General features: G+C 45.1%; 1 protein-coding gene across 1 annotated transcript; it reads left to right on the top strand.

Annotated features, from left to right (window-relative positions):
• The first annotated feature begins 1,487 nt into the window (after positions 1-1,487).
• micos13 (mitochondrial contact site and cristae organizing system subunit 13) lies at positions 1,488-17,431 on the top strand. Its single transcript, XM_080212753.1, has 4 exons — positions 1,488-1,588; positions 11,697-11,853; positions 13,631-13,682; positions 17,224-17,431. The coding sequence occupies exons 1-4, from the start codon at positions 1,560-1,562 to the stop codon at positions 17,328-17,330; spliced, it is 345 nt and encodes a 114-aa protein (XP_080068879.1). The 5' UTR covers positions 1,488-1,559; the 3' UTR covers positions 17,331-17,431.
• Positions 17,432-22,442: the final 5,011 nt, after the last annotated feature.

The following is a 22,442-nucleotide window of genomic DNA, read 5'->3' as shown; positions in this document are numbered from 1 at the left end:
CCTTCGTCAAAGCATATATATATTCTGCATTTTCTACTCTCCTTTTCTTCTCCACTATGAACTGTATGGTATGTTTTGTCTGTATAGCCTGCAAGAAACAATGGTTTTCATTGTATCCCAATACATGTGACAATAATCAAATTAAATCAACTGCTTCCATAATCATTAATAACTTAGATGAAAGGTAAGAATGAGGCTCTGCATTGGTAGCACAGTGGTTAGCACTGCTGCCTCACATCGCCAGGCATCTGAGTTTGATTCCCAGCTTGGGTCACTGTCCGTGCGGAGTTCTCAATTCTCCCCGTGTCTGTGTGAGTTCCCTCCGGTGCTCCAGTTTCCTCCCACAGTCAGAAAGATGTGTTGGTTAGATGCATTGGCCATGTTAAATTCTCCCTCAGTGTATCTGCACAGGTGCTGGAGTGTGGCAACTGGGGGAATTTTCACAGTAACCTCATTGTAGTGTTAATGTAAGCCTACCTATGACACTAACAAATAAATTTAAAACTTTAAAGAGCCTGAATAATATTGTTTTTGTGTGATGGTCATTTTGGAGTATTTGTAATGCTCTCCAGATTTATGAAGACAAAACAATGGTGCAACAATATAAACTCCATTGCAGTGTTAATGTACGCCTACTTGTCACACTACTACTGTCTGCCCCTCTACCGCGGCTACATTCGCAGCCGGGTGTCCCTGGAGAGGGAGCACGTGGTTCCGTGCCCGCTGGGCACCACAGGGGCTGAGGTGCGTTATAATCACATTTTGATTTGATGTGTCTTAAGTTTCCTTTATACTTTTGTTTCTGTTCGGGTCGTTCTCCCTTCCTTTTGGAGAGCTGCCCCTTTTTCTTTGTCCGAATGTAATTTGAGTTTGTCTACTTGGTTTGACCTAAAAAAGAAGGCCCCTCCACTGCGGCTACATTCGCGGCCAGGTGTCCCTGGAGAGGGAGCATGCGGTGTCCACACGCAGTTGATGCCTTCTGTGCCCACTGGGCACCCCAGGGGTTGGGGTGCATTATAGACCCCGACAATCACATTTTGATTTGATGTGTCTTAAGTTTCCTTTGTACTTTTGTTTTTGTTTGGGCTGTTCCCCTTCCTTTTGGGGAGCTGCCCCTTTTTACTTTGTCCTAATTTAATTTGAGTTTGTCTATTTGGTTTGACCTTAAAAGAGGACTTGTCACACTAATAAATAAACTTCAAAAACATTTACATAGCGCCTGGCACAGCCACTTGACTTGCTGTTGGGCAGAGGGAACAGAGAGATTAGCAGAGAGATTGCCAGGATGAAAGATGGCGACACAAATGAACCGCCAGTGTTAAAGATGGCGGCGCCCATGGCGGATTGAAGGGCGGACAGTTCAACCTGGGCCGCGGTGTAAGGCGAAGCTGCCTGATACTGCGGCCGTTACCGAGCGCGGCCCCCGCCGGTGGAGCGGGGGTGAATCCGACTGAAAAGCTTTTGGTTTTGGAGAAAGGGCCACTGGGGGTGTTGGCGTCGCTGGAGAGTGACGCGGCGGGAAGGGGGTGAAAGGTTAGCGGCAGCTGCAGCTTCGCTCAATGGCGGCGGGTTTCTTCAGAACCGTCAGGTAATGGGGAGGGGGAGAGAGACACACACACACACACACACCACCCCCGCCCCCACCCCCACCCCCACCCCCACCCTGCCCAGCCCAGGACCGGGACAGAGAAAAAAAACCCGGGTGGGGATCTATCCCTCGGCGGGTCAGCCGGGCCTCAGCTATAAGAGGCCATCCTCCTCTCTCCCCCTCCCCCTCCCACCCTCTGCACATCCCACCCTCGACCCCCTCCCCACCCCACCCTCGACCCCCTCCCCCTACCCCCTCCCCCATCCTTCCCACCCACCCTCTGTCTGCCCACCCTTGTCCCCCCCCCCTCCCAAAACTGTCTTGCTGAGAAGGTATTGCAGCAGTCTTTGAATAATTTTAAGGCAGAGGTCGGTAGATTCTTAGTAAACAGGAAGGGAGAAGGTGATGCAGATTTGAGGTCATTGTTAGATCAGCTGTGATCTTAATAAATGTTGGAGCAGCCACAAGGGGCTGAATGGCCTACTCTTACTCGTGTGCATGAACGCCCGCTGGTAAGTCCCAAGCACACATCATTGCCCTTCTGGTTCGACACATCCACCTAAACAAAGAGTGGAGTGACAGATGACAGGGCAACTGACCCCGGCTGACTGACACACTCCCGGTGGAATACTGAAGGAGTGCTGCCTTGTCAGCTGTACCGTCTTTTTGGCTGGGACATTGAACTGAGGCTCTAGCTGTCTGCTTGGGTGGATGTAAACAGAGCTGTTACCAAGACCATCAGGGTAGTTCACCCCAGTGCAACGAGCATCTCAAAAACACGCCTTCACCACATTGCTGTTTTTAGGGGCTTGCTGTGTGTAAATTAGCTGCCAAGTTTCCGATTATTGCAGCAAATAACCACTTCATTGGCTATGAAGTGCTTTGGGATGATCTGTGTTTGTGAAAGGTGCTATATGGTATGCACGTTCTTGCTCTCTATGTACCCAATATCTCATATATATATCATATGTGACATTGTCTATGTAAAAGTATTTAGATTAATATGCATTGTGCTCTTTGTGTCTATTATACACGTCTTCACTGACTTTCATTATCCCCTCCATCGTCAAGATATAAATTTCTCATCTGTAATCTTAATTCAGCCTCAGCATTGTGTCTTTTCTAGAGCTTCTGATTTGATTTATTATTGTCACATATATTAGTATACACTGAAAAGTATTGTTTCTTGTGTGCTGTATAGACAAAGCATACCATAGAGAAGGAAAGGAGAGAGTGCAGAATGTAGTGTTACTGCCATAGCGAGGGTGTAGAGAAAGAACAACTTAATGCGAGGCAGGGAAGAAGCTGTTCTTGAGCTGGTTGGTACATGATCTCAGCCTTTTGTATCTTTTTCTCGACGGAAGAAGATGGAAGAGAGACTGTCCGGGGTGCATGGGGTCCTTAATTATGCTGGCTGCTTTGCCAAAGCAGTGGGAAGTGTAGACAGAGTCAATGGATGGGAGGCTGGTTTGCCTGATGGATTGGACTTCATTCACAACCTTGTGTAATTTTGTAGTTTTACTGCTATCCAGAACTCTAACTCTGATCCTGTGTATCTGTGTTTCCTCCTCCTCACCCATTCAGCATCTGAGAAAGACAGGTTCATGTTTTAGATGGAGACTTGAATCGGCTGAAGGGCTAAAACAGCCTCTGGTGAAACTCAAATCTTGATTCAGCTGGCAGTGTGAACTGAGAGGACAGGGGCTTCAAATCCCATTCTGTAACTTGAGCGTTTGGTCTGAGCTGTCCATTCTGTGCAGCAAAAAGTCTGACAACACCAGGTTTTAGTCCAACCTATTTATTTGATAATATTCTCACAAGCTTTCGAGGGGTTACCCTCTTCGTCAGGTGAATGGAGAGTTCTGGCCTCAGACAGAGCATATAAAGCACAGACAGTTTAGAGATTACTGATTAAAATGCGAATCCTTACACCTAACCTGCTGTTCAAGACCTGAAGTGGCTGACAATGTGAGTGGTAGGAGCACTGATCACAGTTTAAAGAGATGTGTATTGTCTCCAGACAGTACAGTAAGTGAGGTTTTGCAAACCCAGGCAAGTCACGGGGGTTACAGATAGTGCGACATGAACCCAAGATCCCTGTTGAGACCGTCCTCATGTGTGCGGAACTTGGCTATCAGTCTCTGCTCAGCGACTCTGCGCTGTCGTGTGTTGTGAAGGCCGCCTTGGAGAATGCTTACCCGAAGGTCAGAGGCTGAATGCCCGTGACCACTGAAGTGTGCAGCGCCAGAGGTGTTCTACAGTGTCAGTGATGCCCCTGTAGAACAGCAATGTTAGACGGAGGAGCTCTGCGTGATCACGTGGATGTGAAAGACAGCACTGACTGAAATCAAATAAGTGCAGGGAATTCCTCCAGTGGCTTGGCCAAGCAGCACCAGATAAAACTGACGTTAAGTAGTTAATTTATTGCCATCCTGTTCTCATGCTTCCATTTCTGTCCTTGACCTGCTGCAGTGAAGCTCAGCACATATCAGAAGAACACACCCATATCTTCCGCTTAGGCACTTTGAGGCCTTCTGAACTCAACATTGAGTTCAACAGTTACAGACTATTTTAGTTTTTTTTTGCCAAGTGCTAGTCTCTATCTTACTTTCGTATTTTTGCTTTCAGAGTTGCCTTTCTTTTATTCGTTCACGAGATATGGGCATCACTGGCTATGTAAAAAGTCTGACAACACCAGGTTTTAGTCCAACCGATTTATTTGATAGTAAACGCACAAGCTTTGGAGGTTTCCCTCTTCGTCAGGTGAATGGAGAGTTCTGGCCTCAGACAGAGCATATAAAGCACAGACAGTTTAGAGATTACTGATTAGAATGCGAATCTTTACACCTAACCTGTTGTTCAAGTCCTAAAGTGGCCGACAATGTGAGTGGAAGGAGCACTGATCACAGGTTAAACTGTGCTGTGGGAGGGGAATTCTAAGGTTTTGACCCAGAAACAGTGAAGGAATCAGGGCAGTGTGTACCCTTATTCTGACAGTAAAGTTCACACTAGACCAACGCTTTGTGTCTTTAATGTAACCATTACCCCTTCCTTTGTCTTTCATTCCATGAAATCATTCTTATTTAATCTCTTCCACCTCTAATCTATCCCAGACCTACCCTTTTGCTTGACTTCTTTTCTAAAAGCATAAAAACCCATCACATTTCACAAATTTATCTTCTCACTGTAGGATTTTGTATTCACCTTGGCTGCTGCACCTGCCTATTGCACTTCAAAAGTAATTAAATTGATGTTGACACAGATCACAGCATTATGCTGCTTATTAATGTGTGACAAGCTTACAGCTAGTAGAAACATAGAAGATAGGAGCAGGAAGAGGCCATTTGGCCCTTTGAGCCTGCTCCATGATTCATTATGATCATGGCTGATCATCCAACTCAGTAGCCTAATCCTGCTTTTTCCCCATGACCTTTGATCCCGTTCGTCCCAAGTGCTACATCCAGCCGCCTCTCGAATACATTCGATGTTTTGGCATCAACTACTTCCAGTGGTAATGAATTCCACTGGCTCACCACTCTTTGGATGAAGAAATGTCCCTTCATCTCCATCCTAAATGGTCTATCCTGAATCCTCAGACTGTGACTCCTGGTTCTAGAATCCTCCACCATCGGGAACATCCTCCCTGCATCTACCAGATAACCTCAGGCTAGTTATCTGTCGCTGATAAGCACATTCTATTCATCTACACCAGGGCTTAATGCTTTGTGCTCCCTGACAAGTTCTTTAAGATAAACCTCATATAGTTCACTTCTGGGGCTTCCCAACCTTTTAAATTAGTTTCTGCAAGATTGGTGAAGTGGCAGTTGACATAAATCAAAGTGTAAAGGAGTGCCGTGTTGACCACCTTTCAACATTCATAGAGTCATACAGGTTTACAGCGTAGAAGCAAGCCCTTCGATCCAATTTGTCCATGCTGCACTTTTTTTTTAAACCCCTGAGCTAGTCCCAGTTGCCCGTGTTTGGCCCATATCCCTCTATACCCTTCTTGTCAGTGTAACTGTCTAAGTGCTTTTTAGAAGACAAAATTGTACCCACCTCTACTATTACCTCAGGCAGCTTGTTCCAGACACTCACCACCTTCTGAAAAAATTGCCCCTGTGGACCCTTTTGTTTCTCTCCCCTCTCACCCAAACTTGTGCCCTCTAGTTTTAGACTCTCCTACCTATGGGAAAATATATTGACTAGCTGACTTATGCTCCTCATTATTTTATAAACCTCTGTAAGATCACCATTAAGCCTCCTACGCTCCAGAGGAAAAAAATCCCAGTCTATCCAACCTCTCCTTATAACTCAATCCATTAAATCCCAGTAGCATCCCAGTAAATCTTTTCTGAACTCTTTCTGGTTTAAAAATATCTTTTTTATAATGGGGTGACCAGAACTGTACACAGTATTCCAAGTATGGTCTTAACAATATCTTTTACAGCTTCAACAAAGTATCCTAACTCCTGTATTCAATGTTCTGATTAATGAAATCAAGCATGCCAAATGCTTTCTTCATCACTCTGTCCACCTGTGACTCCACTTTTAAGCAGCTATGAACTTGTATCCCTAGATCTCTTTGTTCTATAACTCTCCCCAATGCCCTGCCATTAACTGAGTAAACCCTGTCCTTGGGATGCAACCAAAATGCATCACCTCGCATTTATCTAAATTAAACTCCATTCGTCAGCCCACTGGTCCAATCGATCAAGATCCCGTTGCAATTCTAGATAACCTGCTTCACTGTCCACTATGCCACCAATCTTGGTGTCATCTGCGAACTTACCAACTATGCCTATTAAATTCTCATCCAAATCATTAATGTAAATGACAAATAACAGTGGACCCAGCACCAATCCCTGAAGCGCACCACTGAGCACAGGCCTCCAGTTTGAAAAACAACCCTCTTCTGTCATCAAGCCAATTTTGTATCCATTTGGCTACCTCACCCTGGATCCCGTGAGATTTAACCTTATGCAACAATCTACCAATGTGGTACCTTGTCAAAGGCTTTACTAAGTCCATGTAGACAACATCAACTGCACTGCCTGATCTACCTTCTTGGTTACCCCTTCAAAAAACTCAATCAAATTGGTGAGACGTGATTTTCCACTCTCAAAGCCATGCTGACTGTCCCTAATTATTGCTTGCGTCCCTAAATGCCTGTAGATCCTGTCTCTCAAAATACCTTCTAACAACTTATCCACTTCAGATGTGAGGCTCACTGGCCTGTAGTTCTGAGGCTGCTCCCTGCAGCCCTTCTTAAACAAAGGAACAACATTTGTCACCCTCCAATCTTCAGGCACCTCACCTGTAACTAGCGATGAATTCAAATATCTCTGCTAAGGGACTGCAATTTCCTCCCTAGCCGTCCTGGGATACACTTCCATCAGGTCCCGGGGATTTATCTACCTTGATGCAATTTTAAGACTTCCAGCACCGCCTCTGTTTTTTGTACACTCCTCAAGACATCACTATTTATTTCCCCAAGTTCAATAACATGCTCACTTTTCTCAACAGTGAACACTGATGAGAAATATTCATTTGGGATCTTGCCCATCTCTTGTGGATCCGCACGTAAATGACCTTGTTGATCCTTAAGAGGTCCTACTCTCTCCCTTGTTACTCTTTTGCCCTTTATATATTTATAGAAGCTCTTTGGATTCTCCTTTGCCTTATCTGACAAAACAATCTCGTGTCCCCTTTTTGTCCTCCTGATTTCTTTCTTAGCTCTACTCCTACACCCTCTTTACCCTTCAAGGGATCCACTTGATCCCAGCTGCCTATGCACATCATGTGCCTCCTCCTCCTTCTTGACCAGGATCTCAATATCCTGAGTCATCCAGGCTTCCCTACTTCCACCAGCCTTCTCCTTCACTCTAAGAGGGATGGGCTTACCCTGAACCTTGGTTAACACACTTTTGAGAACCTCCCACTTACCAGATATCTCTTTGCCTTCCCACAGACTCACCCAATTAACTGTTGAAAGTTTCTGCCTGATACCATCAAAATTGGCCTTGCCTGAATTTAGAATTTTAACTTTTGGGCCAGACCTATCATTCTCCACAGCTATTTTAAAACTAATGGAATAATGGTCACTGGTCCCAAAGTGATCCCTCACTAACACCTCTGTCACCTGCTCTTCCTTATTTCCCAAGACAAGATCAAATTTTGCTCCCTCTCTAGTCAGGCCATCCACATACTGAATGAGAAATTCCTCCTAAATACACTCAATAAATATCTCTCCATCCAAGCCCCTAACACTATGGTTGTCCCAGTCAATGTTGGGAAAGTTAAAATCCCCTACTATTACCACCTTATTTTTCTTGGACCTATCTGTAATCTCCTGACATATTTGCTACTCAATTTCCCGTTGACTATTTGAGGGTCTATAGTACAACCCATCAAAGTGATTTTTCCCTTCTTATTTCTTAGTTCAACCCATATAGACTCAGTGGGCGAACCCTCGGATATATCGCGTCTCAGTACGGCTGTGATGCTTTCCCTAATCAAAAGTGTAACTCCCCCTCTTCTCTTACCTCCTGTTCTATCTTTCCTATAGCATCTGTACCCTGGAACATTGAGCTACCAGTCCTGTCCTTCCCTTAGCCATGTTTCAGTAATTACTATAATATCCCAGTCCCATGTACCCATCCATGCCCTGAATTCATCTGCCTTGCCCGTCAGGCCTCTTGCATTGAAATAAATGCAGTTTAATCTGGACTTCCCTTGCTCTCTGTCTTGCTTTTGCCTGACCTGTCCAGAACTAAGATTACTGACACTGCCTTTACTATTTAATATGCTCTCTTTAGCCTCTGTGCTGTCCTCAACCTTCTCTTCTGTCTCCTTACTGCTTTGAGTCCCACCACCCCCTCCCCCACCAAACTAGTTTAAACCCTCCTGAGTGGCTCTAGCAAATCTCCTGGCCAGGATATTAGTCCCCACTCCAATTTAGGTGTAACCCGTCTACCTTGAACAGGTCATCCCTTCCCCAGAAGAGATCTCAATGATCCACAGTCTAAATCCCCACCCCCTGCACCAGCTCTCAAGCCACGCATTCATCTGTCTAATCATTGTTCCTTTGGAGCACAGCAGAGAGGGAGCGATTGGTGAGAGGAGTGCTTGAGGGTAAGCTACAGTGATTTTTTAACTAACTTCTTTAGTTTTTTTTGAATTTTAAACTGGAAACTGGAAGAAGTCGCAGGGAGGCCTGGGTAGTAATTTTTTTTCTCTCTCCCTCCATAAATTGGAACTGCTGCACTTGGAGTATTGTGTACAGTTCTGGTCGCCGCATTACAAGAAAGATGTGGAGGCATTGGAAAGGGTGCAGAGGAGGTTTACCAGGATGTTGCCTGGTATGGTGGGAAGGTCTTATGAGGAAAGGCTGAGGGACTTGAGGTTATTCTCGTTAGAGAGAAGAAGGTTAAGAGGTGACCTAATTGAGGCATACAAGATGATCAGGGGGTTAGATAGGGTGGACAGTGAGAGCCTTTTTCCTTGGATGGTGATGGCTAACATGAGGGGACGTAGCTTTAAATTGAGGGGTGGTAATTATAGGACAGATGTCAGAGGTAGTTTCTTTACTCAGAGGGTAGTAAGGGCATGAAATGCCCTGCCTGCAGCAGTTGTGGACTCGCCAACTTTAAGGGTGTTCAAATGATCAATGGATAGGCATATGGACAACATTGGAATAGTTTAGGTTAGAGGGTCGTTAGATTGGTTCCACTGGTCAGCGCAACATCGAGGACTGAAGGGCCTGTACTGCGCTGTTATGTTCTATGTTCTAATCTTTCTATTCCTACTCTCACTCGCACTGACACCGGTAGTAGTCCAGAAATGACTACCTTCAAGGTCTTGCACTTTAGCCTTCTGCCTAACTCTCTGTATTCATGCTTCAGGACCTCATCCCTTTTCTTACCTATGTTGTTGGCACCAATATGTACAACGACTTCTGGCTGATCACCCTCCCCCTTAAGATTGTCCTGCAACCGCTCAGAGACATCCTTGACCCTGGCACCAGGGAGACAACACACCATCCTGGAGTCTCGATCATGGACATGGAAATGCCTGTCTCTGCCTTAAACTAGCGAGTCCCCTGTTATACTGCTCGCTTGCTCTTTGCCCGACCCTGCTCTACAGCAGAACCAGATGTGGTGCCACAGGCCTGGCTGGTGCTGGTATCTTCCCTGAACAGGCTATCTGCCTCAACAGTATCCAGAGTGGTATACCTGTTTGAATGAGGAATAGCCACAGGAGACTCCTGCACCACCTGCCTGCCTCTCCTGGCAGTTACCCATCTACTTGACTGAACCTGTGGTGTAATGACCTCCCTGTAACTAGTGCCTATCACACACTCTGTCTCCTGTACGCTCTACAGTGTGTCCATCTGCTGCTTTAACTGAACAGTGCAGTCTGTGAGGAGCTGCAGCTGGACACACCTCCTCTAGACAAAGTTGTCAGGGAGACTAGATTGCTCTCTAATTTCCCACATCTGGCAGGACAAGCATACCACTGCCTAGCTGTCACACTGCCCTTATGTAGGTAAAAGGGAAAAAGAATCTCAGCTCACCTTTCCCCTGCTTGTGGTCCTCCCAGTAACCTTTTTTTTGGTTAGAGGAAAAGTTAGGGAGGGAAACAGTGAAGTAGTGTTTGCGGTTTAAATATCCCTTTACAATAGCTCCTCCACAAGGTACCTTCTGGTAGTGTTGACTGCACCTATACAAATCTTACCTGAAACAGCCAATTAGTTTTGCCATTCTGTGCCCTGACGTGGACACATGCCTTCACACAAAGATGGGGGCTTTCTTTCAGAAGTCCATCTGCTGCTAGCAGTGACTGTGCCAATGCAAATCTTACTTGAAAAAGCCAATCAGTGTCGCCGCTTTGCTGCCCTCAGCTGCTTGCCTTCACATGAAGACGAAAGGTGTTTTCCGGAGGTCCATCTTTTGGTAGCAGTGACTGCGCCTATGCAAGTCTTATCTGAAACAGCCAATCAGCATCGTCGCTCTTCTGCCTTCACCTGCCAAGTCTCCCTCAATATGTCTCCAGTTTGAACATCCATGTGATTTGGTCACTGTGACTTTTCTTGAGTTTGAAAGATTCTGTCTCCTGAGGAGCTGAAAGTAATTCTGAAATGAATTGGTCCTGGGGAAGTGATGGCATAGTGGCACTATCGTTAGACTATTAATTCCAAAACTCAATGAATCTTCTGGAGACCCGGGTTCAAATCCCACCATGGCAGATGATGGAATTTGAATTAAATGAAAAAAAAATCTGGAACTGAGATTCCAGTGATGACCATGAAATCATTGTTGATTGTCAGAAGAACTCATCTGGTTCACTAATGCCCCTTTAAGGAAGGAAATCTTCCATCCTTAACTGGTCTGGCCTACGTGTGACTCCAGGGCCATAGCAATGTGGTTGACACTCAACTGCTGTTGAGCAACTAGGGACGGGCAATAAATGCTGGCCAGCCAGCTATGTCCATGTCCCATAAATGAAAAGAAAACTATGTAAGCTGGCATATAAGTTGTTACTTCAGATATGTTGCATCAGTATCAATGCTACCATATTCTCAACTTTACCCTGGAAATCCCTGATAAAGTTTCTTAAAATGTGATGTCAATGTAAGCTTTTTTTTATCATTCAATCCATCAGAAACATCTAGAAGACATTATATAAAATTAATTACAATGTGCTGCAACTTGTGTGGCTGCCATTTTGTACACAGCAAGATCACATCTGCAACGCTTAGTGGCTTTTTGGACGTGCTGCTTGGAGCAGGGATGTTGCCTCCATGGTTTCTGTTCTCTGGTTGGGAAGTTTTGTTGTTTGTTGAAGAAGAATTGAACTCTGTGCTCTGAATTAGAGGAAGGCCAATAGAAACGATACTGCATTATTTGATTCAAATTGCTTATTGAGTCAGTCCACTAAATAAGCTTCTGACAACACCCAAATGCAAGTCTTACTCTTGTATTTGGCAGGAGATAAATAAATGTCCATGGTTGCTGGCCTTGTACAGCTATGTCTGATGATGATACAACTGTTTCTTGATGAAATGGGACTGAGATGTTTTATTTTGTTTCCTAATGGTTTTGTTTTCAAGGTTCCTTACAAAGGCTGGGATAATTGGAGGTGCTTTGTACACCGTTTATGACCAAGACTTATTAGGAAATGGGGAACACAGTTCTGAGATATTGGAGAAGGTGTCAACTCAAGTACCGGTTGCTGTGGATCAGTGGGCGAATTATTTTGGAGTGAAGGTACAGAACATCGAGCAAAGAAATTACTTTGTTCTTTATTCATCTTTTCTGTCTGGGATTGCCTTCAGATGATGATAGCAGCTGTCTGTTCCATTGCCAAAGAAGTTTTTCTTCTGCTGTAAACTCAGATTGAATTTGGTAGGTGAACTTGCAAAGTGACACAGTGGTTAGCACTGCTGCTTCAGAGTTCCAGGGACCCGGTTCAATTCTGGCCTCGAGTGACTGTGTGAAATTTGCACATTCTCCCTGTGTCTGCGTGGGTTTCCTCCGGGTGCTCTGGTTCCCTCCCATACTACAAAGATATTCAGGTTAGGTGGATTGGCCAGGCTAAAATTGTCCTCATTATCCCATGATATATAGGTTAGGGGGATTAGCAGGGTAAATACATGGTGTTATGTGGTAAGCCTGGGAATAAGTCATTCATAGATTATCCATGCTAAATTAGTGTCAGGGAGTTTAGCAGGGTAAATATATGGGGTTATGGGGATAGGGCCTGGGTGGGATTACTGTTGGTGCAGGCTCGATGGGCTGAATGGCCACCTTCTGCACTGTAGGGATTCTGATCTATGATTCTACGAAGAGTCGGTGCAGATTTGATGGGCCGAATGGCCTCCCTCTGCACAGTAGGGATTCTGTGCTATTTTAGCCAATGGGAAGCCAAAACTGTCTTTGTCTGACTGCTGTACACGTGCACACCTTTTCAGTGAGTGCCTCTGCATTTGTGTTTGGGGCTGGAGGGAGATTCTAACCTGGCCTTTTCTCCCTCTGCTTCTCTTCCTCATATTTTGTTTTGCCAGGGGTCGGAGTTTCTGGGATCAGGGCGGAGGGTTGTAGTTAGATGGAGAGGCCATGGCGCTATACCCAACTTTTGTGTCCAGTCAGCTGCCCTGGCTGAGATCAGATTACTCTGTATGAACAAGGAGTTGAATTTGGGGATTTTGGGTGTGTTTCAATCTTTTCTACCCTGGGTGGAGGGATTGAGGGATGAGGCATTTGGTGGAGCATTGTGTGTGCATATGCGTGTGTGTGTGTGTGCGTGTACATTCATATAATCAACCTGTGCTCAATATTTGTTGACTATTAGTATTAACTAGAGAACAAATTTCCTTGCAGCACGGTGGTTAGCACTGCTGCCTCAGTGCCAGGGACCTGGGTGAATGGAATTTGCATCTTCTTCCTGTGTCTGCGTAGGTTTCCTCCGGATACTCTGCCTTCCTCCCACAGTCCAAAGGGCTGCACGGTAGCACAGCGGTTAACACTGCTGCCTCACAACGCCAGAGACCTGGGTTCAATTCCCAGCTTGAGTCACTGTTTGTGTGGAGTCTGTACATTCTCCCCGTGTCTGTGTGGGTTTCCTCCAGGTGTCCGGTTTCCTCCCACAGTCCAGAGATGTACAGTTTAAGTGGATTGGCCATGCTAAATTAGTGTCAGGGGGACCAACAAGGATAAATTCATGGGGTTATGGCTGGGTGGGATTGTGGTCAGTGCAGACTCGATGGGCCAAAAGGATTCTATAAAACCATTGTTAAGGTCTTGGTTCTGCGAGAAGGATGAGAACCCATCATTCTGGGTCAGTTTGAGATGTGACTCCAATGCCACTCAGCATGCCATCTGACCAAGCAGGTCAGCCGTTTATATCAGTGCCTCGAGAGCAATGTGGGACGGGCAGTCAGTGCTGGTCCTGTCAGTGATGCTCTTGTCCCAGGAGAGGATTTTCTGAAGGAACAGCTGTAGATTGACAGTGAATAAAAGCTAATGGTTTACCTTTCCTTCGCAGCTACCAGATATTCCCAAGCTAAATGTGCCTGTATCTGAACTGTGGAACACAGGTAAACATGTCTATTAATCAACTTTAGTCAGAGTTTGTGCAGATTCACAAGTTCCAGACTTTCTTTAGCATCTCATTGATTTGATTTATTATTGTCACATGTATTGGGGTACAGTGAAAAGTATTGTTTCTTGCACGGTACAGACAAAACATACCATTTATAGAGTACATAGGATTGGAGGAAAGGAGAGGGCACTGAATATGGTGTCACAGTTATCAGTAGGGTGGGGAGAAAGATGAGCTTAATATGTGATAGGTCCATTCAAAAGTCAGATGGCAGCAGGGAAGATGATGTGCTTGGGATGGTTGGTACGTGATCTCAGACTTTTGGATGGATTTTTCTGGTGTGACTCCACCTAGACTGTGAGCAATAAAAGGCAGTTAGATTACGGAGAGGCAGTGGGGCCTGCACTGACCTTGGATCCTGCTGTTACTCAACAGGAGCTGTTGGATATTTAGCAATGACAAGAATCCCAGTTCTTTATCTTCCTGATTGTCAACGCTGTAATTGGTAGTCTTTTGGACAGCACGGTGGCACAGTGGTTAGCACTGCTGCCATACAGCGCAAGGAACCCGGTTCCATTGCGGCCTCGGTCACTGTCTGTGTGGAGTTTGCACGTTCTCCCTATGTCTGTGTGGGTTTCCTCCGGGTGCTCCGGTTTCCTCCCACACTCCAAAAAGTGTGAGTTAGGTTGATTGGCCATGCTAAATGAGCCCTAGTGTCAGGGGGATTAGCAAGGTAAAGGTGTGGGGTTACGTGAATAGGTCCAGGGTGGGAATGTGGTTGGTACAGACTCAATGGGCTGAATAGCCTCCTTCTGTACTGCAGGGATCCTATGATTCTTGATACTTTCTGATGACTCGGCTAAACACAGGAATCTTAAATGTTGTGCATTGTAGACGGAGGTTCAGAATCTGTGACATCGCATCCCATTGCATTGCCTGTAAACACACTCTGATACGGAGCAGCATCCAGCTTTAACCCTGGAGTTAAAGCTGGGGCAGTATGAAGATTCTGATAAATTGATGGCCTAGTCATTGTTCCAAAAACCACGCTGTGACACCACCCCTTTTTTGCACAGATTTATTTTTAAGACTTTTTGCTTGATTGTAAAACCCTAACCCGAACCCGGGGCGGCACGGTGATTAGCACTGCTGCCTCTCAGTGCCAGGGACCTGGGTTCAATTCTGGCCTTGGGTCACTAAGAATCAAAGCCATATGAGCCCTCTCCACCTCCACTTCATTTCCCTTTATTCCCTTTTCCCTCGTGTGTTTACTTAGCTTCCCCTTAATACATCTGTGCTCTTTACTTTAAGGATGACTTGCATTTATATAGTACTTCAACACAAAACATCCCAAGGAGATGCACATGGAAATTAGAGGCATGAATAGGCCATTTGGCCCTTTAAGCCTGCAGCACCATTCAGTATGATCATGGCTGGTCGCGCACTTTCCGTATCACACTCCTGCTTTCTCTCCATACTCCCGATCCCTTTAGCCACAGGGAGAACACCAGTTATGTTTTGACACTGAGGTACATAAAGAGACACCAGGACAGGTGCGCAAAGACCTAACCAGAAGTTGCTTTGTCCTGGATGGTGTTGAGCTTCTCGAATGTTGTTGGATCCAGGCAAGGAAAGAGTATTTTGTCACGCTCCTTTGTAATGGTGGCCAGGCTTTGTGGGGTCAGGAGGCGAATTACTCACTGTAGGGTTCCAAGTCTCTGAAATGGCCTGGTAGCCACAGTATTTATATGGCTGGTTCAGGTTACTTTCTGGTCAGTGGTAACCCCCAGGATGTTGATGGTGGGTGTTGATACCACCATTGAATATCAAGGGAAGGGGGACATGATGAACTCAGAGTGGGTGAATAATGGGAGCAGCTAGAGAAAGATTCAAGCCCAGGGCTAGGACCTGGGTGTGGAGGGTTAGTTGATGGATGTTTGGCTTGGTGAGCTAGTGGAAGGGAGGGATAAAGTGTCATAATCCTGGTGACAAAGAAGTCCATAAGCTCCTCACAGTTGTTGGAGGTGAAATGGGAGGAGGTGGGTGAGGGAGGGGTTTAAAATGACATTTTGAAAGAGAGAAAAGAAACCAGCAGCTGGAGCAGTGAACAGTTTTAGCAGTCATGAGAACAACATGTTAGTGATGTAAACGTTTCAACCAGATCCAGTATTGATTGGCTAAGCCAGTTGTTAGCCATCTTCTTTCAAGTCTGTGGACCTTGGACTCAGGGGAATGGAGATGAGGTCTGTACTGGAGGAAACACCAGGATGAGAGTGAGTAATTAGTTAACTTGGGGGCTAGGGCATTAAGTGTAGAGGTTAGGATACAATTGAGGAAATTGTTTCATGCAGGAATGTTGTGGGGAACAGAGGGTCAGAGGCCAGATGGTTAGGAATTTGAAGTGTACCTGTTAGTGAATTGGAGGGAGATCATTCTTTTTTTCCCTGGAGCTGATACAGAAGAAAGGATGTTTGTAAGAGTGATGTGGGTGCAGAGTGATACAAGGAAGAGATCAGAGTTGGCCTTGCCTGTGTTTGACATGACTGGGGTAGAGAGGCCACTGGGGATGGCAGGGTGACTGTGAATGTGATTGGGAGTTTGCATGGTGATATTCAGGAAGAATAGGAGAGCGGTGAATTCCGGAGCAAACACGGTGAGTGAGATGGAAGGCAAAATCACTGAGGATGAGGAGTTATTCAGAGCAGAGTCCAAGTGAGGAAACTGGTGAAGAATTCTGCTGGCATTGTGCATTGGTGTTGGAGGGACTGAATGTGGATGGGGTGCCAATCAACTGGGCTGATTTGTCTTGGGTGGTGTCAAGTCTTGAGTGTTGTTGGAGTTGCACCCATCCAGGCAAGAGGAGAGTATACCATCACACTCCTGATTTATGCCTTGTAGATAGTGGACAGGCTCTGGGGAGTCAGAAAGTGAATTAAAGGAGTAATTTCCCTGTCCAGCCCACCATGGGAATCATATCAGGGGGGAGGGGGGTTTGGTGGTGGTGGTGGGGAGCGGACCGGACCATGCAAAAGGTCAGTTGACCTTGGACAGGATTTTTCGGTTTTGGGGCGAATATGGTCAGAAAACCCACCCAAGGAGTGACCGGAGAACAGGTCATATGCTTTGAAAAAGAACTCTCTCACACTCTTAATTCTGTCACATTACTCTAATAAGCCAATTAGCCACTGTGAGATTATAGTTACATGCTCAGATAACATTTTAAAAAAAGGCTGGACAAATAAATAAAAGCAGGAAGATGCTAGATCTATTAACGTGTAAAAGAAGAAGGACTATATTCATTAGAGCTCCTGCACTCTTGCCCTTGACTGTACATGAAGATTGGCCAGTTGGGCTAATTATTGGAATAGTACTGGCAATGGAAGTCTAGGCTGACCTATCCCATATAGAGGAATGTGCGTGTGTAATGTTGTTCCTGCTCGGGTGGTCTGTGCTTGTTGGTAGCTATTGAGTAGGAGTGGGTGGAGTGAGGATTCCCAAAAGCTCATGAACTAGATTTGGTTTCCATTGTTTTTCAGGAGTCGAAGCAACTGCACATTTCTTGTCAATTGTCCCTACAAAATGTAATGAATACTCTCACAGAGGCTGGCAACACATCAAGGACTTGGCCAGCAGAACAGCCTGAAGAGCTCCCTCCATCATTATCAGAAGACCTTTTGTTCATGACCACAGACTGTAACAAAATGTAAATACTTAGATGATGGTAATAAAATATATTTGAACTTGCATGTGATCAGTTTTATGTTGTTTAAAGTTTGAAGTTTATTTTAGTGTCACAAGTTGGCTTACGTTTACACCGCAATGAAGTCACTGTGAAAATCCTCGAGTTGCCACACACTGGCGCCTGTTCGGGTACAGAGGGAGAATTTAGCATGGCCGATGCACCTAACCAGTATGTCTTTCAGACTGTGGTTGGAAACCCACACAGACATGGCAGAACTCTGCACAGACAGTGACCCAAGCAGAGAATCGAACCCGGGTCCCTGGCGCTGTGAGGCAGCAGTGCTAACCACTGCGCCACCATAGAAATGTTGCAGCTCCCTGTGCAATGTGGGATGCTCCCTGTGCAATGTGGGAGCAATGCTCCCTTGTCATGTGCGATGAACCCCAGCATCCCACATGACAAGCGGAGATATTAACCATTATGCTAGCAAGGAAGCCGTCGAGCATCACGGTCTGGGGAAAGGGAGTTTGATACTCAGAGCCAGCGGAAGTCATTTCATGTTTATTTGTAAAATCTGCTCAGCATAATTTCTGTCGTCCACTTACAAGGCTTTGGTAGAAAAATAAAGGGAATTAGCCTATCCAGGTAGGCACAGTAAGAAGTTTCACAGTTTATTTGGAATCATGCGCTTTTGGAGAGCTGCTCCTTTATCAGGGGAGTGGGGTATATCTGCGTAAGGTCATGGATCTCCCCGTTGCAATTTGTGGATTACCCAATGTTCAGGATGAACCTGCCAGTTGTCCTGCCCTCGAGGAGGATGAGAGCTATGGCTGGAGCCTGGGTAGGTGTCCCAGAATCCCAGACAGAAGGGATTGAGCAGGATGAAGTTACCTTTCACTGAACATATGATTTCCATTATGAAGAAGTAGAGTCTCTACAATGTTGGTTTCTCAGTTCCAACACACCTACTTATACATTGAAGTGTGTGCAAAAACTTAGTAGTCAAACGGTCTGGCAGACATGATGCCAATCATACAACAAAGAAAACATAGTGAAATATCCCAAGGTGCTATAATGGAGCACAATCAAACATATATCACTGTGCCATTAGGGTAAATCTCTTAGCTTTGCCAAAGAGGTAGGTTTCGAGACATATCTTAAGAGGGAAAGTGAGGTATAGCAGCATAGGGAGGGATATCTAGAACCTGGGGCCCAGACAATCCAAGACATACCCACAAGTGCAGGTGCAATTAAAATTGGGGCTGCACAAGAGGCCAGAGTTTGAAGTGATAGAGGTGAAGAGGGGAAAGGTGTTGAATCATAGAATCCCCACGGTACAGAAAGAGGCCTCCAACACTGTAGGGCTTCAATATAAACAATAGGTCAGGTGGCATGCGTGATAGGAGAATAGGACTTGGCGCTGAGTAAGATGTAGGTACCAGAGTTTTAGATGACGTTAAGTTTGCAGTGAGTTACCAGGAACAGATTGGAATAGTCAATAAAGATCTTGGTAAGGGTGCGGAGGAGATTTACCAGAACTGAACAGCTGTTACTGGTGAGGTCTCAATTGGCCTCCGTGCCTCTGCAATTGGTAATTTGATTTGATTTATTATTGTCACTTGTACTGGGATACAGTGAAAAGGATTGTTTCTTGCGTGCTATGCAGATAAAACATACCATTCATAGAGTACGTAAGGGAGTAGGAAAGGAGAGGGTGTAGAATGCAGCATTACAGGTATAGTAGGGCATAGAGAAAGATCAGCTTAATAAGTGGCAGCCATAATGTGGAGATGCTGGCGTTGGACTGGAATGGGCACAGTAAGAAGTCTCACAACACCAGGTTAAAATCCAACAGGTTTATTTGGAATCATGAGCTTTCAGAGCACTGCTCCTTCACCTTAAGCTGGTATTATGAGACTTCTTAATATATAATAGATATAGTGATATATGGTAATTGTGATGCTTTGGGTAGGGGTTGGAATCTGAGAAATGTTTGTGCGAATGTGAACTGAGTTACAGGATTGAGGGTGGTGGCGGTTTCTCTCTCTGAGAGAGAACAACATTCCCCACTCAGATTCACTGTAATAATCACATGGGTGTGAGGGACTGGAGGCCACACAGTAGAACTGTACTCCAGCATAGAGTGAATGCTTCAGATCGTGAGGAAGGAGAAAGGACGAACGTGATTTAGGGATGAATGCCAAGCATTTGACTTGATTTGATTTATTATTGTAATATGTTTTGGTATATGGTGAAAAGTATTGTTTCTTGCACGCTATACAGAGAGTGCATAATGTAGTGTTACCGTCATTTGTAGGCTGTAAAGAAAGATCAACTTAATGCAAAGTAAGTCCATTCAAAAGTCTGACGGCAGCAGGGAAGAAGCTGTTCTTGAGTTGGTTGGTACGTGACCTCAGGATTTTGTTTCTTTTTCCTGAAGGAGGACGGTGGAAGTGAGAATGTCCGGGGTGCGTGAGGTCCTTATAATTATGCGGGCCACTCTTCCGAGGCAGCGGGAAGTGTAGATAGAGTCAACGGACGGGAAGCTAGTTTGCGTGATGGATTGGGCTACATTCATGACTTTTTGTAGTTCCTTGTGGTGTGATGATTCTGTAGGCAAAGGCATTAGCTGAGATGGGCCTTTTGGTCAGCATGGACCAGTTTAGGCTGAAGGGCCTGTTTTCCTGTTGTACATTCTATAAAGTATGTCTACATTTTCAGTTTTTACTTTTAGCATATAAAAAAATTACCATGGTAAAATAGGAAGAATCAAAAAATTTGGGGTAAATTGATGGAAAACTACATTTGTTTTGGGCATTACAGAACTCCATAAAAACAAGGCAGAGCTGAACTACATACAGCTAATCTTAAAAAAATGCCCAATTCATGAATAGATCAGTCACAGCACTTTTGCCAACAGCAATTCCAAGTTCTGATTATCCACAAGCTTTGACGTTATTTGTTAGTTGACTGTGGAGACTCCTCACAATATTTAAAATATTGAATAACCACAATGACGCAAAAGTGCTTTTAAACTGAAACAGTTGATGGTGAAATAGCAATTTTCAAATGTTACAGATGCACCTCTGAACTGGAGATTTTGGATAAGTAAACAAAAATTCTGTTGGGCTTTTAGGTCAAACCAAATAGACAAACTCAAATTAAAACACACAATTCTGTTCAACTGATTCAAAATCCTCCAAAAAAAAACTGGGAATCTGTAAATAAGAATTGACTTCCAAAAGTAATTTTTAAATTTTAATTTCTTTTAATGTTAGTTGCAGCTCAGTAGGTAACACTCTCAGCTCTGAGTCAGAAAGCTGCGATTTCAAAGTGTTCACGTTTTGGAGTGAAACAAAAGTTAATGCAAAGTGCTGTACTGTTGGAGGTGCCTGTATCTGCCCGAAACAACATCTTCTTAAAGATCACCCAATGGTTTTTTTTCCCTGTTCAACCTGTTTCTCATCTCTGACACACTTCTAATAGCAAACTTGTTTCTGTAAAATACGCAATGCTGCATCAACATGCTCATCAGATGATGTCTGGCAACCTGTTGACAATCCGTCAGCCATGGCTCAGTCCTCTTACCTCATAGTCAGAAAAACTGTGGATTCAAGCCCCACTCATGAGTCATGGGTGACTCAGTGGTTAGCACTGATGCCTCACAGCTCCAGGGACCCATGTTCGATTCGGGTCTTGGGTGACTGTCTTGTATAGAGTTTGCATGTTCTCCCTGTGTCTGCGTGGGTTTCCTCGGGGTGCTCCAGTTTCCTCCTACGCTCCACAGATGTATAGGTTGGATGAATTAGCCATAGGAAATATGTGAGGTTATGAGGCAGGGTAGGGAAACAGTGCCTGAGTAAGATACTCGGTCAGCCAGTCAGTGCAGATGCACTGTAGGGATTCTCTGCGCATCTGATGCAGTACTGAGGGAATGCTGCATGTTTGGAATGGTGGCTTTTTAAACTAATCTTTAAACAGGGGCCTCAAAGGATTCTTAACAGGCTTGACAGGGGAAAAGCTGAATGTTTCCCCTTATGGGATATCTAGGATCAGAAGGCACAGTCTCAGAGTAAAGGGGTGCCAATTTAAGATGGAGATGAGGAGGAATTCTCTCAGAGGGTTGTGAGTCTTTGGAACTCCTTGGCACAGAGAGCTGTGCCAAGAGTCCTTGTGAGAGAGCTTGTGCCAAGAGCTGGCACAAGAGTCCTTGTGTATATTTAAGGCTGGGATCGATGAATTTTTGATCAGTCGGGGAATCGAGGGATATGGGGAAAGGGCAGGAAAGTGGAGGTGAGGAGTGTCGGCTCAATTGTGATCCCATTGAATGTTGGAGCAGGCTGAAAGGGCAGAACTGCCTACTTCTGTTCCTATTTCTCAGGTGGATGTGGAAGATTCCCAGGGTATTGATTCATTGATGAAATTCTGAACATCCTCATCCAAATTGATGTGGAGATGCCTGCCCCAGTTGGATTGGAGTGGGCGCAGTAAGAAGTCTCAAAGTCCAATAGATTTATTTGGTATCACGAACTTTCGGAGCGCTGCTCCTTCATCACACGCCTGATGAGATCAAAAACACAGGCCTATCCCCTCCGTGGATGCTAAACCACCTGCTGTCTGCCTACAGCAGTTTCTGTTCCTAATTCAGATTACCACTTTGTTAATATGCAGTGTGAATGATCTTCATGGTGTCTCGTGCCCTCCCTCACTTCTGTACAAAGACCATCTTCCCCTAGTCTTCGCTCGCAAGAACCAGACATTACAATTTAAATTGAGCATCAATAAACAGTAGAGGGAGTAAAAGTTACTCCTTTGACTCTCAGATGCCACCCACACTAATGCATGGGCGTGATGCCAAAAGGAAGTGGATCCTTTAGAACCATAGAACCCCTACAGTGCAGAAGGAGGTTATTTGGCCCATTGAGACTGCATTAATTCTCCAAAACACCATCCTATCCAGTCCCTTCACTCTGCTCTATCCCTGTAACCCTACATATTTATCCTTGCTAATCCACCTAACCTACACATGTTTGGACACTAAGGGGCAACCTAGCCTGGCCAATCCACCTAACC

This window comes from Carcharhinus amblyrhynchos, chromosome 26 (assembly GCF_965287045.1).
Source record: "Carcharhinus amblyrhynchos chromosome 26, sCarAmb.v2.hapA, whole genome shotgun sequence".
Classification (NCBI taxonomy): domain Eukaryota; kingdom Metazoa; phylum Chordata; class Chondrichthyes; order Carcharhiniformes; family Carcharhinidae; genus Carcharhinus; species Carcharhinus amblyrhynchos.
Note: the sequence above shows the minus strand (reverse complement) of the source record. Positions and strands in the feature narration are given on the sequence as shown.

What these genes read in the sequence shown, in the direction of transcription:
- micos13 (XM_080212753.1), top strand. Translation starts at nt 1,560, where the DNA reads ATGGCGGCGGGTTTCTTCAGAACCGTCAG. An exon ending in GGTTTCTTCAGAACCGTCAG is followed by an intron (nt 1,589 to 11,696) that starts GTAATGGGGAGG and finishes TTTGTTTTCAAG; the next exon opens with GTTCCTTACAAAGGCTGGGA. An exon ending in ATCTGAACTGTGGAACACAG is followed by an intron (nt 13,683 to 17,223) that starts GTAAACATGTCT and finishes ATTGTTTTTCAG; the next exon opens with GAGTCGAAGCAACTGCACAT.